Consider the following 22,559-nt stretch of genomic DNA (forward strand, 5'->3'; position numbering starts at 1 on the left):
CTGGAAATTGGTTAAATAATAAGAAAAAGATGGGTTATGCTTGCTCTTGATGGTTACTAATAATGGGGTTTTCCAGTGGTGGCAGGAAATGATTTCTGGGTTCCACTTAGTCGCTGATCTGCCCTAGAATATTACTTTTTATTAACCATATTAAAATGAGTTAAATGTCTCTATGCTACAGATCAGCAATGTAAGATAGGGAGCCTGATTGAAGTTTCAAGCTTGCTATGTCACATTTAAATCGAGAGAAAGGACATCACATTTTAAAAGCTGTTGAAAAAATACTTTGTGATCTATGACAGACAAAATTAGCTTTCTGTACTGTTTCATATACCATGGTTTATTCTTCACAATAGTATGGGGGTAAGACAAAAAAGAAAGAGGAAGTAGCATTATAGCATGAAAATTGATTGGTGGCCTTTGTTTTGAACCTTACACTGTCTCTTTAACAAACTGTATCTGATAATTCTAGCTGCAGATCCCTTACCTTTGAATTTTCGAGGTGTCAGACTGGATCAGGAAGATTTTTGCATGAGCAGTACCCCTGCGCGCCGTCTTGTGGCTTTGATCTGATAGATTTCTACTTGCAGATTCCTTACCTTAGAATTTTCCCCCAGGCGCCAGACTGGATCCAGAGATTTTTCTTCAAGCCATACCCTTGCGTGTTGGTAGGTGGCGTCTGTCGACTCCGTAGGCGTCGTGGTCGCCATGATGAAGTCGGGAGTAGTACATAGACTCTGCCCTCGCGCAGTGACATCAGTTCTTTTCTTTCAAGCGCCACGCGCTGATCCGAGAGAGAGCTACCCTCAGATATTTTGTGGGCGAATTTGAACGTTTTGTCAAACGTTTTTGGTGTAACACTTCGTGCGTCGACAATGTCCCCGAAGACCAGGTTCAAGCCGTGCGAGGACTGCCACTGCATGATGTCGGTGACAGACCCTCATCGTGTTTGCCTGTGGTGCCTCGAGCGCGACCATGACCCGAAGTCGTTCTCCGAGTGTCGGGCAATGCATCTGAAGGCTTTGAGGGAGCGGTCCCTAAAGCAGATGGCGGCCCGGCACTCGACTCTGCGTAGATCCCAATCTCGCTCGAGAGGAAGGTCTCGATCGGTCGCGGAGCCATCACCACTCGTCTTCTTTGAAGTCTTCGGGTCAAGGTAAGAAGAAGAAGTCGAAGAAGTCCCATCGTTCTCCGACTTCACCCCGTCGCTCGGCCGACGTGGGACAACCGCCCACGCAGTAGGCCTCCATCCTCGGAGCCTACGTCTGGGTCGACTCCGTGTTTCCCGGAGCCGGAGCGACCCCCGCCCAACTCAGAGTTCTACGAGGCCATCGCCTCATCTTTGGGTGTGCCAACCCCGATACAGTGCCTTTGGGCCCAAGGGGCTTGGCTGAGGGGCCTTCGGGTTCCAGGCCGGCGGCTTCGGCCCCGGCCACCGAGGTCGCCTCTGGATCCGTGCGCGGATCAGCACAGACGCCGGTCGCACAATCGAGACCTTCCCTGGCGCCGGGTCATTTATCGACGTCGGTAGTGCCCCACTATCGACGTCGACCCGATTCTCATTCCCGACGACTCTGAGTCGACGCCGCCATCGGCTTCGGTGGGCCCTATTCTCCAGAGGTCTGATTCTGACCCATTTTCCTATGGGTACGAATACGGGAAGGAATTGGAGGGGTCCCTGAACCCTTATGAATACCAGGAAGACCCTACTATGGACTGGGCACAGGTCTTGGACGAAGGCAGTGGTCTGGATACTTCTCCCGACGCTGGCATGCTAGCTCCTCCTACCGTGGCTACGGCGGAGGGAGCTACCTATAGTATGGTAGTTAGTAGGGCAGCAGAGGTCCTTGGCCTTGAGCTTACCTACTGTCAAAGTCAGGTCTAATCTCCTGACGGAGGTGCTTCAGCTTGGGGCTTCTACGTCTGAGCCCCTTCTCCCATTTAATGAGGCCCTCACTGATGTCCTTTTGGGTACATGGTCCAAACCCAGCACAGGGGCTCCTTTGAACAGGACTACCGCTCGCCGCCATGGGCCTGCGCCGATTTACCCAAAGTTCCTGTCCCAACACCCTATGCCTGAGAGTCTTGTCATCCAGGCGTCTCTTCTTCTGGCGCGTTCCCATCCGCACCCCCGGATAGGGAATCCAAAAGGCTGGAACAATTTGGTAAGAAGTTATTTTCTTCCTCCAGCCTTGCGCTGCGGTCAGTGAACACCGCATGCCTTTTGGGCCGTTATTCCCTCTCATTGTGGGATACGGTTGCGCAAGTCCTGCCGCAGATACCGGAGGAGGCCCGTGCTATCATCTCCCATGCAGTCAAGGATGGGAGAGACGCGGCAAAGTCCACGATCCGTTGTGGGCTGGATACGACTGTCTCTCTGGGCAGATCGGTTTCAACGACATTGACCTTACGGCGCCATGCCTGGTTACGTACTTCTGGCTTCTCTGGGAATGTCCAACAGTCACTCATGGACATGCCCTTTGATGGCACCCGTCTCTTCGGAGACAAAGCGGACTCGGCCTTGGAGAGGTTCAAGGATTCCCGGGCTCCGGCTCGGTCCCTTGGCCTTTCTTCTGCCACATGCCCCCCACAGTCTGCTTTTCGTGCTTTTTGTGGCCACGGATGGGGCGCCCTGTCGCGTCCCCAATCCAGCCACAGGGCCATGCACGCTGGACAGCCTATGCATGGCCGGGGGCGTGGAATCCCACGTGGCCGTGGGGCAGGGAACCAGAGGTCTGTCCAGTCCACCTCTGCCCCCACAGCAGCCTCCAAACCTTCCTAGTCCACCACATCAATCCCGCCCAGTTGGTGGCAGAATCCACCATCACCTGCCCCACTGGGAACATATAACCACGGATGGGTGGGTTTTGCAAATAATTTGGAAGGGCTACTCCCTCCCTTTCGAATCTGCACCACCACACATGCCACCATCCTTCCATCACCTTTCGGAGGATAATTTGGTGCTTCTCCGCCAGGAAGTCGCAGCTCTCTTGGCCACGAGAGCTATAGAAGGGGCCCTGTGCCAGAAGTAGGTCGTGGTTGTTATTCTCACTACTTTCTGATACCAAAGAAGGACCAAGGCCTGTGCCCTATCCTAGGTCATCGGGACCTGAACTACTTTCTCAGGAAGGAGAAGTTCAAAATGCTCACCCTGGCTCAGGTTCTGTCTGCCTTGGGCCCAGGAGACTGGATGGTAGTGTTCGACCTGCATGACGCTTATTTCCACATCCCCATCCTGCCTGCGACAGACGTTACCTACGATTCGTGGTAGGTCACAAGCACTTTCAATTTACCGTGCTCTCTTGCGGCCTTACCAGTGCCCCTGGGATGTTCACAAAAGTGATGGCGGTGGTTGCAGCTCATCTGCGCAGGTTAGGGGTCTCAGTCTTCCCCTACCTAGACGACTTGCTGTTGAAGGCGCTGTTGCCCCTGACAGTCATCTCCCACCTCCAGACTACGGAGGACCATTTGCATCAGCTGGGGTTCACTATCAACGTGCCAAAGTCACACCTGACTCCCTCTCAGACGCTCCCTTTCATCGGAGCTGTTCTGGACACAGTGCTGTTTCGGGCTTATCCTCCCCAAAAGCGAGTCCAAGACATTCAGGCTGTGATTCCGATCTTTCAGCCTTGGTCTTGGTTTTCGGTGAGACAGACTCTGAGGCTGCTGGGCCTCTTGGCCTCCTGCATCCTGCTAGTAACACATGCCAGGTGGCATATGCGGGCTCTGCAGTGTGACTTGAAGTTCCAGTGGGCGCAGCATCAGGAGAATCTCTCCGACATGGTCCAAATCTCAGAGGGGCCTGCGAAAGACCTGCATTGGTGGCTTTTGAATCACAATTGGGTCACTGGCAGATCCCTCTCCCTTCCCCAACCAGATCTCTCTATAGTGACAGATGCGTCGCTTCTGGGTTGGGGAGGCCACATGGGAGAGGCGGAGATCAGAAGCCTCCGGCGGTCTCCGGCAGAGTCGTGACTCCACATAAATTTGCTGGAGCTCCGATCAGACTTGCTTTGAAAGAAATCCCCCCCTCTCTCAAAGGGAAAGTAGTGCATGTGTTCACGGACAACACTACCGCCATGTGGTTCTCCAACAAACAAGGCGGGGTAGGGTCCTGAACCCTTTATCAGGAGGCACTACGCCTCTGGACATGGCTAGAACATCAGAGCATTACCCTGATGGTTCAACATCTGGCGGGCTCTCTCAACACCAGAGCAGAAGGAACTCAGCCACCGACGCACTGTCGATCACGAATGGCGTCTCCACCCGGAGGAGGCGCAAGGTCTCTTTCTCAAGGGGGGAGAGCCTCCGCAGAGAACGCGCAATGTCAGCTATTTTGCGCATTGGAGTTTCCAAGGCGGCACTCACTCGGAGACTCTTTTCGCCATCGAATGGAACTCCGGCCTCCTTTACGCCTCCCGCCTATCCCTCTTCTGCCCAGAGTTCTCAAGAAAATCAAGTCTGACTGGGCCCAAGTTATCTTGGTGGCTCCGGACTGGGCTCGAAGAGTGTGGTATCGAGCTATTGAGCATGTCCATCGATCCTCCACTCAGACTGCCTCTTCTGTCGCAGCAGCAGGGGACGGTCCTCCACCCGAACCTGTCCAACCTCCGCCTTCATGCGTGGAGATTGAGCGGCAACAGTTGACAGCATTTGCCCTTCCACCCAAAGTCTGCAATGTTATCTTGGCAGCCAGGCGTCCATCAACTAAAACTGTATACGCCTGTCGTTGGAATAAATTTGTGGCATGGTGCACCAACAAATATGTTGACGCCCTTTCTGCCCCTCTTTCAGACGTTCTTCTATTCATTCTTTCTTTAGCCCAGCAGGGCTCTTCATTGGGCACCCTTAAGGAGTATCTGTCTGCATTTCCGCCTTTCTTAGGCTTCCTAATCAGCCCTCACTCTTTAAATCTCCTCTTGTGAGTAGGTACTTGAAGGGGCTCACCCACTTATTTCCTCCCACTCCCTTCATCATGCCTCAGTGGGATCTTAATCTTGTACGTACTTACTTGATGTGTACCCCCTTTGAGACAAAGCATAATTTTCCCTTACAGCTCCTCACATTCAAAACTGTCTTTCTCATTGCCATCACCTCAGCTCGCAGGGTGAGTGAGCTTCAGGCCCTTTCTTCAAAGCCTCCATACTTTTCTGTGCACCCTGACAAAGTGGTGTTACGCACTAGGGCTTCCCACCTTCCTAAGGTGGTTACACCATTTCATGTAGGCCAGTCCATCACTTTGCCTACCTTTTGTGCACCCCCACATCCTTACCATGAGGAGGAGAGACTCCACCGTCTGGACCCAAAAAGAGCATTGGCGTTCTATCTCACTCTTACTAAAGACTTCCGGGTGGACGATCAACTCTATGTTGGCTATGTGGGTGCGAAGAAAGGGAAGGCGGTGCAGAAGCGTACCATCTCTCAATGGGTGCTTCTTTGCATCAAAATGTGCTACGCTTTGGCAAAAAAGCAACCTCCTGACGGCTTGTGGGCTCATTCTACCAGGGCCACTGCTGCATCCACTGCGTTAGCACGCGGAGTTCCTGTCCTGGATATCTGTCAGGCAGCTACATGGGCGTCCCTGCACATGTTTGCTAAGCATTACTGCCTGGATAGTTAGGTCCGTCGGGATGGCTACTTTGGTCGTTCGGTCCTGCAGGACTTTCTAGTATGATCTTAGTTCGCAGCCCACCACCGAGGATGGCATTGCTTGGGTATCTATTCTAAGGTAAGGAATCTGCAACTAGAGGTCTCTATCAGATGCACAAGTTACTTACCTTCGGTAATGAAATATCTGGTAGAGACATATTCTAGTTGCAGATTCCTTACCGCCCACCCATCCTCCCTGCTTGCTAACTGATTTCTCGGGACAGGGATTCCCCCCTTTCAGGACCTTAGCTCTGGTGCACCAAACTCAGTGTTCTTGGCGGCTCTGCGCTCTGGCGTGGAAAGTCATTAAAAGAAACTGACGTCACTCCGCAAGGGCGGCGTCCATGTACTACTCCCGACGTCATCACGGTGCCTACGACGCCTGCAGAGTCGACCAACGCCACCTACCGACGCTCAAGGGTATTGCTCAAAGAAAAATCTCCGGATCCAGTCTGATGCCTTGGTGAAAATTCTAAGGTAAGGAATCTGCATCTAGAATATGTCTCTACCAGATATTTTGTTACCGTAAGTAGGTAAGTAACTTGTACTTCTGTTCCGCGCTACAGTGCCGTTGGCACAGGATGTTATGTTGCGGTCACCCATATAGGTGCCGCCCTGGCACACAGATGTCAGTTATTTTCCTTCCGTGCCAGTTAGTGCTGATCCGGAGAAAGAGATTTACTCCTGTCTCGTTTTGACAGATTTTTTCCACATTTTGTCAACTGTTTTTTAAAATTTGTTGAGGATGTAATTTAGAAAGGTAGGGTTTAAGCTGCGTGGTGCCTGTCACTACGCCATGTCTGTTATGGACCTGTACCCTGTTTGTTTATGGTGTCTCGAGTGCAACCGTGTGAAGTCGTGCTCGGACTGCCAGATCATGGCGGTGAAAGCTTTGAGGGAGGGGGTCCCTAAATCTGCTTGCAGCCCGGCAGTCAACGCCAGTTAGTGCAGCTCCTAGGAGGGCTTGGTCCCGGTAGAGAAGAAGGTTGCAGGACTGGTCCAATAGCCCAAATCCTCTTCCTCTAGCTGGAAGTTTTCGGGACATTCAGGGAAGAGGTACAAAAGCCGTAAGAAGTAGAAGCAGTCTGTGACTTCTCCTCATCTTTCGGCCTAGGCAACAAGTTGGGCACATCGACGTTCCACGTTCAGTTCCATGGAGCCATTGCCATGTCCTATTCTGCGCCTCCCCCCTTTTCCAGGAGCCAGCGCGAACCCCAATAAGTTAAAGGAGTTCTAAGAGGCCATGCGCTTTGTGTTTGAGCGGGCCCCTCACCCCGGCTCCGATGGGGTCTCGTTGATTTGATCATGGATCTGGACAGGTGCTAACACGACCTTCTCTGGTACCAACGCCGATGCTCCTGGCACCAGTTCCATTCTAATGCCCAACGACTTGGAGTCAGAAAAGCGTCGATCGACTTCGGCGCAGACAGGTCCCATTAGTCCTAGGTCATTGCCTGAGCATTTTCTAGAGCAGCCAGAGGAGGAATGGGAGTGGTCACTGGACCCTTTCAAATACCACATTAGACACCCCTATATCTATGGACTGGTATGAGGAATTAGGAGATGACAGTGGACTGGACACATTTCCAGATACTGGTTTGCTTTCTCTCCCCAATGTGGCTACGGTGGCCAGAGCATCATTTGCAATGGTGGTTAAGAGGGTAGCGGAGGTCCTTGACCTCAAAATACCTTCTGTGGCATTCCAGACTAACCTCTTGACAGAAGTGCTACAGCCTGAAGTTTCCTCATCAGGACCCCTGTTCCCCTTCAATGAGGCACTGACTGATGCCCTGCTGGGAACGTGGTCCAACCCCAGCACAGGGACTCCTGTGAACAGAGCAGTTGCCCGCCACCGTCGCCCCACCCCAGGTGATACTAGTTTCTTCATCCAACTCCTGAGAGCTTGGTAGTTCAAGCCTCGACATCCCATGACGCGTTCCCTGCTGCACCGCCAGGACAGGGAATTTAAAAGGCTGGACACCTTTTGGAAAGAAAATGTTTTCTTTCAACAGTCTAGCATTACGTTCGGTGAATACTGCATGCCTTTAGGAATGCTACTCCCACACGTTGTGGGACATGGTTGTGCAGGTACTGACACAGGTCCCGGAGGAGGCCTAGGCCATTCTCTCCCAAGCAGTAAAAGACAGGGGAGATGCAGCAAAATGTATCATCAGGTGTAGATTGGACACGACTGACTCCCTGACCAGAGCGGTTTCATTGACAGTGGCTCGTAGACCCCACGCCTGGTTAAGAACGTCTGGCTTTTCATGGAATGTCCAGGCCAATCTCATGAACATGCCCTTAAGTGATACACGTCTTTTCAGAGAGAAGGTAGACTTGAAGCTGAAGCGCTTTCAAAACTCTTACACTATGGCCAAGTTCCTGGGCCTCTCATTGACCTGCATCCCCAGTCTGCTTTTTGCTCCTTTTATGGCTACGGAAGAGATGTGCCACCGCACTAGGCCTATGCCAGCCACTGTCCTGCACAAGCTCCCCAAGCTTTGCGTGGACGAGGTTGCGGTGCATTCTGACCCCGTGAGTCAGGTAGCCAGAGGTCATCCACCTCATGGTGTCCTGCATCCTTTTGGTGACTCATGCCAGATGGCATATGCAGGCTCTGCAGTGGGAGCTGAAGGTCCAGTGGGCGCAGCATCAGGGGAATGTCTCCGACATGGTCCAGATCTTGGAGGGAACTGCAAAAGACCTGCAGTGGTGGCTGACAAACCGCAGGTGAGTCAGAGGCAGACTCCTCTCCCTTCCCGAACCATATTACACAGAAGTGACAGGCATGTCACTCTTGGGATGGGGCGGCCACCAGGGAGAGGTGGAGATCAGATGACTCTGATCTCTGTCAGAATCCGGACCCCACATCAACTTGCTGGAGCTCTAGGCGATCCGGCTAGCATTGAAAGCATTTCTTCCCTCTCTCAAGGGGGAAATAGTACAGGTGTTCCCGGACAACACCACTGCCATGTGGTAGTGCAATAAGCAGGGTGTTGTGAACCTTTCTTTTCTGGACGTGGCTGGAACAGCAGGGTATAATCCTGGTGGCTCAACACCAGCCAGGTTCTCTGTATATTCTATATAATTGGTAGAATGCACACCTATTGAAACCTTAAACTAAATCATCCATCATTTTCTTTGGTGCTCACAGGCTAATTTTGTTATGCAACCCTGGTACGTGTGTTGCCCAGCACCAAAATTATGGCATTATGCTGATGCATGACGGTGCACCAGACCCGAGTTGCACAATCATTTAGGCATGACGACAACACATAATCCATTGCAAACAATTTTTTCCTGTTTTAAACCACTCATCCATGATTTCTCATTATCCAGCGTATAACTTTTCATGCAAAGACAGTGTCATTCACAGTATGTAAGTTTCAGCAAAAATGCCAATCCAGGCCTTTTTCGTGTGAAGTGCCAATCCAGGCTTTAATTTTACAATAATGGGCAATTTTTCTTACATAGCACTTGGCCACGGTATCAAGCCCAATGCATTTCAGGCAGCAAGCCCTTCGTCAGGGATAACTGCAATACAAGAAGCCATATCAGATGCAAAATTAACAACTCCAAACATCACTTGTACTTTGCGGAACTGACGCGCACAATTTTAAAGTGATGTATCGAAAACATACACCTTGCGAAGTGCCACAACCAGGGTTTCCCAAATGTGTGCCAAACACTCAAGATGAAAACAGGATGAATTGCTATAATTTTACCCCTCTGCCGCATCTAAATCATACGCCAAAATGCCTGCTACTTCACCACTAGTGTTAGAAACCAAAACCTCTTTATAGCCTGTGCGTATTAGATAAGAAACGCTGATACAAGACACGACAATTACTATTACCTTCTTCAAATGAGACAGACATAAACAACCCTTCCTTCAAGTGCATGTTATAGTGAAAAACACAGGTGTGCCAAGCCCTTTTGAACTATCCCTGCAAACTAAACTGCCCCACGTGACCCAGAAATCATGCAACAGAAATAGATAAAATACTTCCACTGTGCTCTTTCACCACCGAAGTATGCTAAATAAACTGAAACGCATGCTCGAAAATGTAACGTCCATTAAATTGCAATCAATTGAGCTAACACAAACCAAGTACTATAAAAACAAAACAATCAAATAGCATAAACATGACATGTGATGTACATTTTAACCACATGTCTTTGAAATTATTAAATGCAACCAATATCCTCCAATGTTTTACAAGTTGTTAAGCTGAACTGATCCTAATAAGCATAATAAGCCACTGCCAAGAGATGGCACAAAAATGAGCCTCCAGTGTTACTGATGCCATGTGCGTTGCTGTCGACACTGTCTTTGCTTGCAATATTTTCGGTTGCTTCCTCAGGGAGTGCAAACTAACCGGAAAGGTCAGGAAAGTGGCATTCTCTGAATATGAGTGCAGACAAACTTGGCTGTCCATGCCTAACAGATCACAAGTGGCATCTCCATTCGAAGGTGGAGCAAGGAGTCTTTCAGCAGTGGGGAGAGCCTTGGTTATATCCGTTCGCCTCCGGAGGGAACACACAGTCTCAGCAGTTTTGCACGTTGGAGTTTCTAAGGCGGCTATAGCTCAGAGACACTTCATCTCAAGTGGAGTTTAGGCCTCCTGTACGCTTTTCCCCCCATAACACTTCCGCCCACAGTTCTCAGGAAGATCAAGAACGACTGGGCTCAAGTCATTCCTATGGCGTCGGACAGGGCATGGAGAGTCTTGTATCCTGAGCTTCTGAGAATAGACACTGATCCTCTGATCAGGTTGCCCCTTCGGGAGGATCTTCTGTCTCAGCAACCCTCCCAAACCTGTCAACTCTCCGCCTTCTTGCATGGAGATTGAGCAGCAACTCCTCAAGTATTGGTTTCACCAGATTGACAAAACCAACCTGATCATGGCTTTTCTTAAAGAAAAATGATTTTTATGAAGACTTTTTTTTTTTTTGCTTATTGTTTTAAAAGGTTGGAGGGATCCCCCTACCCCACTTAATCCATCTTTTGCTGTGCATGTTTTTCTTCCCCCTTATCTCCACCCCAGTCCTTTCACTCTCCCTCTTACTTTAACTCATTTTGTGTTGCTCCTTCTCCTCTTTAAATCCTCTTTTTAATTGTGTCCTTCTATCAACCTCTCCCAATCTTTTGCACCAAATACTTTCCATTCTTACCCGTGTTTCCCATTCACCTTCTTTTTTTGTGACATCTGTTTTTAAATGTTTAACTCCTAGGTCGTAGTGAAAATAGAAGGACTACAGCTGCCTGTGTTTTTTAAACTTACTTTAATTCTACCATTATAATTTTTCATCAAAAACATTGGATTATTGTGAAAAACGTAATTTTGACATTATGTCAAATGAATTTTTGCCAGTCTAATTTAGTCAGGCTAAGTATTTTTTAATTTAGCAAATTTATTGTAGTGACCTAACTGTCTCCTTCCATTCTGACTTTCACTCTGCACTCCACAATTTGTGGTTGACCAGCAAGATGGCACAAACCCACAGTTGGGACTATTCACTTGCTCTTTTTAGCTGAGTGTTCTGCTTTACCCTGATTTACTCCAATTGATGTTCACAGTATTCTTCTGTAACACCCTATCTTATGCAGTGTAAGACCAGCTGATATACTAAATGCTGTTTCGGGCAATTTTAGTATTCGTGTAGTGTTATGAGTTCTATCTTTTTTCTGCGGGTCGGTAATGACATCTGAATTAAGTGCAATATTGGGAATGACGGAGGGATACTAGTAGGAGAAGTGAATTAATGAAAACATATTAATAATGTTTCTTTTGCCCTGTTGTTAAGTATAATATATGATTAAATGACATCCACCTAGCAGCATACTTGTAGTAGTGTAGCATGGTGTTGCACAGTAAGTAATCCTGATTCGTTGTTCTTGTGGTTTTTACAGCATTGACTACCTACCAAGCAGACATATTCTTACCATCAGCTATGTGCCACTCTAAATATGCCATTCGAATACCAATTAAGACATAAAAAGAGCACACTAACATAACAAGCCCAGATTTTCCAGCAGTGAATCAATCCTGGATTTGTGTGCTTAAATCATTCACCATTGTCATATTTGTGGATTCCATAGATTGAATGCTTGCATGACGGTTTTGTATCAAATGATAGGTAGCACAGCAAAGATTTTCTGAAGGCTTTTGAGGCAGAAAAAACGGCTTGAAGTATGTTTGCTTTGCTGTTGAAGGGAACTTAAGTTCAAGCTCAAATTACAGACCGTCGTAGCATGGGTATGGATGAGTCCATTGGAAGTTTTGCACAGTTAGGTTGTAGAAGTCCCTTTTCACATTCATATCCTTTCAGCTGACTGAATCAATACTGCTTGGCCGTATACTGAAGGGTACAACAGGATCTAAAAATACAATTGAAACTGATGGATGGCAACAGCAATGACATTTAAAGGTGCACTGACATTGTGACTAACTCTGCATTTGTCAGGCAATGACTTGGATCTTTGGGTATGTTAAAGACCCTTTCCCCTCAACTCATCCTAAACACTGATTCCTGATGGACTGTTTCAGAATGCATTGACAAGAACTTTCTATCCATAGTCCAATGATTTTCTGAAATCAATATTTTCACATCAGTGTCCTGTAGCTAGGAAGTAGGTGTCTGAAGCTGGAAGCATTTGACTTTCCATCCAGGGTTGCCACAGTTATAATGAAAATAGAAAGTATAGTGTCAACATTCTTTATGAGGGAGTATCACTTCTGTGGGTAATGAGCAGTCAACAACAGGATTCCCATCTCGGGGTAATAACTTCCAGGCAATTTGAAAGAAGGGTGGATTTCCTCAGATGGGCCATAGACTTCTGCCACAAGAGCAGGCTATGCCTTTGCGAGTGGCAGCTTGCATCAGAGGAATGAGGGAAACCTCTGGTGGTGTTCTTTCCAACCAGTGACAACTAGAAATGGCATGGTGTTGACAAAGGGGAACATGGGGAAGAAGCTTCTCTTGGATCAGTTGGTTTGAGATCTTTGCCTACACTTTCCACCATTTCCATTCAACTAAAAGAACTCACCAAAATAAACATGGTATTGTACATTTTACTTGCCATATCGACCAGCACGGACAAGGTAGTTCTGCTACATAGATTCACATCCGCTTTCATTGAAGCTTCTGATGACGTCAAAAGCCCATCCAGTTTTAAGAAGTAGGGAAGAGGGCTATTTCTTCAATACAATCCCAGCTCACTTCATTTGGCTATACGGCTCATATGCATGTGGAATTTGGACACCATTTCATCGCTCCAGATAACAGAAGAATTCTAGCAATTGCCAGCACCATTTCACTATCAAGACTTAAACGTTCAAATGGAGAACATTTTGATAGTGATGCAATAGTAAAGGATAAAGGTTGAAACTAGTGTATTTGCACCTACATCAACTGTTGGCTTATCTTCTGTTGTTTGCCAACTCAGGTCTTAAATACAGATCATTGGGGCTCATCTTTTTGTCATATTTGAATGAACCTAGAGTGTCCAATTCCTCTTTTTGATTAAAGTTTTTATGACAAGCCTTCTCCCAGCTTCGCAGTACTTAGGGAGCCACTGTTTCTATGCACTGGAAGCTACTGGTTCTGTTAGAACCCTAATTCTACTTTGACTAAACTGATGGATCCTCAATTTTAGCTGATCAACTTTGCTTACTTATATGCTTCTGGATAGGTAATGACAAATAATGCCTGTACCTTAAAGAAACCTTTGTCTCTGTTTACTCAACAACTCGTCTGGATAGGACCACCACAAACAGATACCTAACATGTTAAGGGGCTTTGATATTAACAAACCCATAATGTCTTTTCCCTCAAATTCAACATCTGCAGCCAAAAAGACTCAGTTAAGTGTTGCCTGAGCAAAACTAGTAGCGTCTAAATACGTTATTGCTTGCTTTCAGTATAATAAGGTTCAACCAAATAATGAATCGTAATTTGGATTTCAGCCTGTTTACACGTTTATCATGATAAAAACTCAGCCACCTGTACCAAAGAGCAGATCAGTGAATGCATATTGCATAAACATGTCAGCAATAGTTGCGCTTTATGCAAGAGTTCAACTTAAAAGCATTTACAGGACAGTGACATGCAATAGCTGTTATCTTTACCAGACATTCCCAAAATTCATACAGTAACTGAAGATGAAGTAGGCTAGTTTGTACCCAAGAATCTTCCAATATGCTGAACCTTTCCTTTCTATTTTGATTACACTGCTTTCTAGTCTTACAAATCCAGAGGCTTGAATTAGCTTTTCTGCCAAGACATGGAAATCTTACTCCTTTCCATATCAATTTCACTTGGCTTTCCATAATTCCCTCAAAACATGACTATTGCACTCATCCATTTTATTAAATCTTTTATTCGTATTATTAACTTTCATATTATTTTGCCTGTACCTATATTGATAGTGCTGGGATATCTTTTGAGATCACTGTTGTGTTTTAGAAATGGACTTAATGCATTCAAATCTGGAAATGACATGGTTACTTTCCTGTACCTACAGTTCTCCAGTATTTGTATCTTTCATAGATTTAATAATTGTGCTTTTAAAACTGAGATATGTTGAAGAGGTGTCTTCAGCACCTTGAGTGAGTGTTCCGGCTGGGCAAGGCATTCTCTGGCATGGATTTAGCTGTATGCTTGTGGCTCTGGAAGGTGGTTGAGAAGGCAGCAGTAGCCCAAGTGAGAAAATAGCAGCCAGCGTGTGGTAGCGCGCGCCTGATTCATTGCTGGACTTGTTGCTGCAAGGCATGTGGGGAGAGAGACCCAGCGGCATTGCCCGAGGAGTTGGAGTAACAGCGGGAACACAGTTACCCAAGGTAGGTGCATATATTGATCAAGGCAGGGCAGGCCTGGAAGTACCAAGGGGGGTTTGGGTGTAGTGGTGCGACACCAGCATTACTGGACACCGGGGGCGCCCGTCATACCACTAGACATTGTAGGGGCTATCACTCCTGGTAAATCATAGAACATGGACTGCGACAAGAGCCAGAAAATGATGCAGCCCAACAAACTAGAAAAGTATGCAGTCATTTGCACCGTGGGTAGGGATGTCACTGAATCATTGTCAGAGCTTGATCCAAAAAAACTGCAGGGGGCAAGACCTTTCTCGGAGAGCTGCTACAGGTGGTCAGTGGACGTAAACGTAGGTGTGCAGACTTTAAGAAAATGTAAGCCGTGATCAGTGTAGTGGACGCATCCTAGAAAATCACTTACAATCTCTCAGAGTCCTAAAAACTCAAGTCTGCCACCTCGAAGATGCTACCCAACTATTGCATGCCTAGCCAGAAGGTATGAAAGGGAGGACTAGACTTAACAATATCAGTCTGTTGGGCTTTCCCAAAATGATCAAGGGAATATCTGCGTAGATCACTTTATTGAGGACTTTATCAAAACTATGGTAAAACCAGAAGATCTATCCAGCTACTATGTATTTGGGAGGGCATATCTGGTTCTGGGGATTACCACCATTAACCTGGAGCCAGGCCAAGCAAGACCTCATCGGCAGAATCCTCAATTGAGTGATTGCAACTCAGTCCTGAGGACGGCACACCAAAGTGGCCAGATGAAAACTGAAAATCACACCATTATCATATTTCCAGATTGAATTCAAGAAGTTCATGGCAGTAGACGATCAAATGCAACATTACGCAAATGGAACGTACTGTGTGTGATGCTTTTCCCAACAAAGATGATCATCTTATCGGAGTGCAGAGTGATTTTTCACATCACCAGAGGACATCTGAGATTATCTAGAGCTATGGGGCACAATAGAAACAAGAAGCAGAGTGGGTCCTGCACGCTGGGACATCGTTGAAAAGGTGACAATATCAGTTTGTTGGGCCTTCCCAAAATGATCAGGGGGATATCTGCGTAGAACACTTTATTGAGGACTTTATCAAAACTATGGTAAAACCAGAAGATCTATCCAGCTACTCCGTATTTAGGAGGGCATATCGGGTCCTGGGGGATACCACCAATAACTTGGAGCCAGGCCAAGCAAGACCTCATCGCCAGAATCCTAGAGTGATTGCAACTCGGTCCTGAGGGCGACGCACCAAAATAGCCAGATGAAATCTGAAAGTCACACCATTATCATATTTCCAGATTAAATTCAAGAAGTTTATGGCAGTAGACGATCAAAAGCAACATTACACAAATGAAACGTACAGTGTATGATGCTTTTCCCAAAAAGGTGAGCATCCTATTGGAGGGCAGAGTGATTTTTCTCATCACCAAAGGACATCTGAGAATATCTTGAGCTATGGGGCACAATAGAAAACAAGAAGCAGGGGGGGTCCTGCATGCTGGGACGTCGATCAAAAGGCAATGTCACTAGGGACGAAAGTGCAGGCAACTAGAAGAGGCGACACAAAAACAATGCCCACCTGCTTGGGTCTAATGGTCCGTGATCAAACTATTATGAACCCTAGATGGATCGGAGAGAAAGTGTCAGAAAAAGCAAGCCACAACTCATCAAGAGACATTGCTCCCTTTTTCTCCTTAGGGAGAAGATTAGAGACCATGAACAGTGCCTCAAGCATTGGGCAGTGAGTAGTTCCAAACCTGCAGCATGAGGCAATAGAGAGGAGGGGTAAAATTGACGTATGGGTGTGTAATTTGGCATCTCACGGTACACTTGGTTACGAGGGCAAAAAGGGAGCATTTGAAGGATCACTTGGGAAGCCCAGGCACCAAACTTAGTGTTGATAACAAGGTCTCATAAGCTGGGCCCTAACGTATAACATGGAATGTCAATAGTTTGGTGAATGAGGTAAAGAGAGGGGTTGTACCAAAATTTTTATCCAGGCAGGATCCCAACCTCATAGTATTGGAAGAGACCCATCTGTGGGTAATAAACATGGATTCCTACGTGGAGGGAGATACAAGGCTCTGGTTAATTCTGCGTTTCCATTTGGCTTGGAAGTTGCTTACTGTAAGAGGCACACAGGCATCGATGGACCATAGGGGCTGTTATGCAGCAGTATATGGTGGATGGAATGTGGTGAAAATCAAGCTGTTCTCTCCCCGTGTCCCCTTCCCCCAGTGGCAAAATGGATAATGCAGACCACAGATACACTTCTAATCATTGAGGTGACCAAAAACTTACAATGCAGCAGATTTAGAAAGTCACTGCGACTAGTCAGCAAGAGCTGGAAGACAAGAGGCTGTACAACACATTCCAAAACACAATAATGCTCATGTGTATAATGGAATGCACTGATTCTCCAGACTTGACTACCTTTTAGTACCGCTGATAAGGGTACATATAGAGACACACTTTCTACCAGGCGGTATATCTGGCCACTCTCTCCCCCTCTCCCATTAGCACTACACTCTAAGCTATGTCTGCCCTACAACAGTTCAAGTGCAGACTTCATCCATGGGTGCTGAGAAACTGGCTTACAAAGAAACATTTGGCCTGTTCCAAATAATTCTACTTCAGGTACGTGCAGTCAGGCGTGACCATTTGGGAAGCATATAAATTAGTCATCGGGGCAACTCAGAGCCACTATTGCTGAAAGGCGTAAGGAAAAATCTACAGCACTGCTGGACTTAAAGCAGCATCTGGTCAATGGAAGGCAGAATACACACAAAATACGGAGGCTGAGCTATCCCATCAAATTGTATTAGTCAGAGAAGAATATAGTCAGCTGGTGGAGGGTGAAGCTGAGGGCACTCTGATACAACACAAAATATAAGGTAGGTAACAAAGCAGGCAAACGTCTGACTGGAAGGCACACTTGCGGGAGAGCCGGAGATGGGTTTGAAGAATGAAAACAGATCGGGACATTGTAGTGAAATCTGCAAACAAGATTGCACAACCCTTTCCAATACTCCTAGAGAAATGATACCGATTGAGACTCTGGTGCTTCGCTGAGGAGGTGCGAAAATTTGCAGGAGTTATCCCAACCTATTCCAACCCCCACCATATCTAATGACCATATTGTACTACTGGACCGGAAACTAGAAGTGAAGAAGGTTGCTGAAGCTATTAGACAACTTAGCAGCGGAATACCCCTGGCCTAATTGGATAAAAAGGGTAAAACTCAAGAAGGGAGTGCCTCATACACAACTAGGACTAATAACTTTTACAAAGTGATTGATAAATTAAAAGCTATGGATCAGTCAGGTTTTATGCCGTACAAATCCAGCTGTCACAACCTCAGCTGTCTTCATGGCGCTCTGGCACAGTTGGATAACATACAAGAACTGGTGGTATTTGTTGCTTGTTGACGCCGAAAGGGTGTTGAAGTCACTTGAATAGCCATACGTAATAGTGTTACGGAAAAGGGGCTTTGGCCCAGAATTCATGTCTTGGGTTTAACTATTAAATACTAGCCTTGCAGCAAAAATACAAGTGAATAGTGCACCCTCATGGGAGTTCCAGCAGGGCAGTGGGACAAGACAGCATTCAATGCCCACTGTTGTCCGCCTTACTGTTCATGCTTGCAGTGGAGCAGTTGGCCAACTGGGTGAGTTGCAACTCTCTAATCCGTTGCCTCAGGTGGGGCCAGAGTGGGAGGATATTATCTTCCTGTGTGCAGACTGTCTGCTCATCCACCTGTTAGACTGAGTGCTGCATTCCCCAAACACTTGAAATGCTAGACACATTTTGGGAACATGCAGGCGTGCATATAAAATGGCACGAACCTGTGGAGTTCCTACTCACAGAATGTGTCTCTATTGCTATGGGTGCAGGAAGGGTTCACATACCTGGGGATATACATTACAAAACATCCTATTCCTTTTATGAGTCACCATCTAAGGAGAATATGAAACAAACATTTGAGAAAACTTCTGATTTCGGTATTGGACAGGGCTGCACTATATAAAATGATTGCACTAACTAAACTTTTATATATGTTCCAGAATTCTCCCCATGGGGTCACTGTTAGCGTTTCCCTAAAAGTATAGTGTGACAAGGCCCTTTTTTGGGATGGGGTAGGGCCCTCTAGGATAGCATTGATCACGTTGACAAGAAGCCCTTATTAGGAGTAAACTATATCACTGGGTGGCCCAACCTATTTAATGTGAATTACTGGGCTTTTTGCCTTGCTACGGCAACCTCTGCAGGCACTTAGGAGAGCTTTGACATCCAGGGGTTACCTGGAAGCCCTATATGGTGGTGGCTTCTTGAGCCTGGAAACCTACTCCAACTTCGTCAGCTATCAAGATTTGGAAGAAAGCTGCTCAGTTACGGAATGGCAGTGTAGGCTTACTTTGGAGACACCCCTGTGAGACTTTGCTATTCTCTCAGACCTGAACAAGTTAGGATGGTTTCAGAAATGGGATCTCTAAGGTTGGGGACCTGGGGTCCACAGGGGCTGCTATCATGAGAGGAAGTATAACAGCAGTTTGAGCTGGCGAACACCCAGTTTTTTAGATACTTGCAGATCAAACATTCATTGTCCAATTACAGTAAATATCTTTAGAAGGTTGCAGATCAGCCACCTTTGGAATATAGAGTAGTGGCTTCACGTGCCATTTCACGTGTTTCATCATATTATTTAATGGTTGGGACTTGCTGGTGCTGGATGATCTTAAACACAAATACGAATAGGAGCTTGGAATCCTAAAGGAAGAACACTGGGAAGAGGCATGTACATATCCAAGAGAGGTAGCAGTCAAAGCCGGTTTTCCCTTGATGCATCTCAAGATTTTAGATTGTGCCAGAACCAGACCAGATTGTTTAAAGTGAGGAGTTTTGGCAGCAGCAGGTGCCAGCGAGGACCCACTCAAGGCACATTGGGTCAGACACTGTAGTCATGCCCACAGATACAGCAGTTTTGGACCAAAGTGAGTCAACAAGTCTCATGGGTTATAAGCAAAATAATTAATCTGACTCGTCAGGTTGCAATTATCAGAATTTGGAGGAGACAGCTTTATCCTGATATACATTAATGTTGTATAATATTGTGTTGATGGTTGCAAAGAGACATTGTTAAGCTCTGGAGAGCGGTACATCTACACTGCTGACACTATGGATTCAGAACATGGATCGGTGTATGCAAGCAGAAGAATCAATATAACAAGCATGAGGGTGCTCTCAGAGATTTGTCAAAAGTTTTGACCTAAGGCAGGAGTCTTGTGAAATTGAACATCCTGGAATAATGGGAAGGTGTTTGTATGCTTGACCATGTCTATGGACAGTGATGCATAATTTGACTCTAGTGAGGTAGGTGTGTTGTAGTAAGATACTTAAGTAGATGTTGATTGTGATCATTAGTGCCCACTCCTGCAACAAGAAACTCCTGATGTACTTAACACTATGAATCCAGAGAATTACAGTGAGTGTTGGTCTGTTCGTTTTCTCGTCATCATTGAAAACTCAATACAGCATGGTTAAAACAAAAAATCTGAGATATGTTAGTCTCCAATGAGGAATGAAGTCCAGAGCACGTTCACCTCATTAGATGAGCTTTGGGTTTTTACAATTCAGGTAATATGCAGCTAGACAGGCAGTGCTGCATTGCAGTGCTCAAGACAATTAGTAATGTTACCAGGGACTCCCAACCTGACAACGCTCAATGATTCATGCAAGTGAAGCTATGTAAGTTATTGATGCTACAAGACTCTAGTTAAAGGTATGTAACATCATCTTCCCTAGTGTAAGGTCTCGGAAAGAACCAACTGCAGATCTCAAGCACAAGAATCTCTCATAGACTAATATGCAACTCTCCACTATCCCCATACAGCGTATGCAGTTATGCTTTGAAATCTAATCTATGGTGGCCTGAATTACAATGCTGAATCACAGTGCTGGCATGTTACTGCTGCCTACTACTATTTCTAACTTTAACAGAAACTCTGACTAGCTGCAGGATGTCATCCCAGCATGTACGTGTATGAAAGATTCTAATGTTGCAAGAGTGTAGTTACAGGTTTGTACATTTCCTTTCCTATCATGGGATCCTCGAAGCCATCCTACTCAACACACATGTCCTGTGCATCTCTTTAATTCCTTTTACCTACACATATTGGCACTCTATAGAAACCATTACCTAAAACGTATTTAATTTCTACAAAAATAAAGTGGCACTCCACACATGTGCTACTGATATGCCTCAAGAGGTGCTAATTATTTTTATTTAGGAGGTTTATTAAGTATTTTTGCAATTGTCTTACAGTTAATGCTAAAGGAGAAATTGCTGGGCTTGATGCAAAATATTTCATAAACATCACTTTGCCACTTAGCAAGATACTGCTCAGTTGTTTCAAATATGCTGAACACTCCGAATTGTAAAGCTTCTGTAATTATTGCTCGTTGGTTTTTTCATAACTTGTATTGGTCTATGTTTCACATTAATTGATCTTATCAGGATGCCGCAAAGGTTGTCTTGCTTGTATGTTTGCCTGTTTCTCCTGCATTCTAGGAAAGTCCTATCACACTCTAAACACTGCTTTCGTGTTACTAGTTCTAAAACTCTTACCAGTTTGAACACACTGTTTAGCTGTGTAGCAGCAACTCATTGCTCAATAAATTGTTTTCTTGTGCTGCCTCATCTCCTATTGAGATTTTTGTCCTTCTGTTCCAAAGGTGGGATTCCCTAGTGAGAACCTCATGGGAAAAGACGAAGATCATGCTACCAGCCTAATAATGTTAGTCTCCATGAATTTCATTCATGGATGCACACATGCATTTCCATTTGCTAGGTTCATGTCTCACATGTCCAGTTGTTCTTCTCATTATAATTTTATGACCTTAAACTGAGATGTGGCTGATCCTAGAGGCATGGCTTAACAGCATGTGCTTGTCAGGCAGTGATCTGTGAATAACATGATGATTCTTCAACTAAGAAATAACATTTTCAAGGTTTAAATCCAATGAGAAGTATAATTGATGGCAAGCACTTATGTTGCTACTTGGACAGTGTGCTCACAAAGAGTGATGTGTGCCTGCTCAGCATCACCACAATAAGTGGACTTTGTTTCATCATCTTCAGCTGTAATAAGCTACATCGACATTAATTTTGTTAAACTCATGCTTGATATGCAAATGTTGTCATCTGATTTTATCAGTGTTTTGTCTAAAAGTGAATAAACCAAAAGATGTAATCTTACATAACATTGGAAGCTGAGGTGTGTGCATACACTTTTAATTAGAAAACAAATAAATGACAAAGCTGTCTAAAGGTAAATCCAGTTTTCAGTAAACATTTCTAAATAATCATTAACACCCATATCAGCTTTGTTTCCATGTTCGATTTTGAAGGCTTCCTTATGATCAGATAAGATAAATCTTTACAGGTTCCCAAAAATAGATATAAGTTGTTTGAAGATGAATGAATGACAATTGCCTCTATGGAAATCTTGCTTCCCTAAAAGTATTTTGTTTGTGATTATGACCTGGAAGTAATAAGTATGGTTTGATTTTGCTGTTTCAGAGTGTCTTACCTTCCCAAGATGAGAACTCCAGAGAAAAAGCTCGCCCTCCGTCTATCAACATCTCAAGGCAGCAGCAGCAACTACAACAACAGAGAAGCAAAACATACATATCGTGGCCCTCCTCAGGTTAGAAAACTGCATCAAAACAATGTTGAGCTTTGGTGATTGTAGTCTGCCATCTTCATAATTTTTGCTACAGTGAAATATGATCTTCTGCCGTAGGTGGAGACTTGGGAGTAGCTATGCCATTGCGAAGTATGTCTGATCATGACCAGGAATTTGAGAAAGAGGTAATGTTGGATTTAAGTAGTTGTTAAACAACTGGACTAATTTGCAACTACAGACATTGGTGTAATTTAAGTTGCAATGTTAGTGAGCCTCTCCTCTCTTTCAGATTTTGCAGTCTGATCTAGGTTCCAGATTTGTCACTGTTGCTATGTTGTTGAGTCATTGTCTTTTTTTGGTGAGGATTACGTTTTCACTATTGGCCCAATGTT

At 45.7% G+C, this 22,559-nt stretch overlaps 1 protein-coding gene across 1 annotated transcript in view; it reads left to right on the top strand.

Moving 5' to 3' along the window:
• CDC42BPB (CDC42 binding protein kinase beta) overlaps window positions 1-22,559 on the top strand; it is a 903,752-nt gene that overhangs the window by 876,010 nt on the left and 5,183 nt on the right. Inside the window, exons 35-36 of the mRNA XM_069207298.1 lie at window positions 22,062-22,188; window positions 22,285-22,352. Coding sequence (XP_069063399.1) covers window positions 22,062-22,188; window positions 22,285-22,352 — 195 coding nt within the window. The remainder of the gene's footprint in view (window positions 1-22,061; window positions 22,189-22,284; window positions 22,353-22,559) is intronic.

Source organism: Pleurodeles waltl, chromosome 9, assembly GCF_031143425.1.
Source record: "Pleurodeles waltl isolate 20211129_DDA chromosome 9, aPleWal1.hap1.20221129, whole genome shotgun sequence".
Classification (NCBI taxonomy): domain Eukaryota; kingdom Metazoa; phylum Chordata; class Amphibia; order Caudata; family Salamandridae; genus Pleurodeles; species Pleurodeles waltl.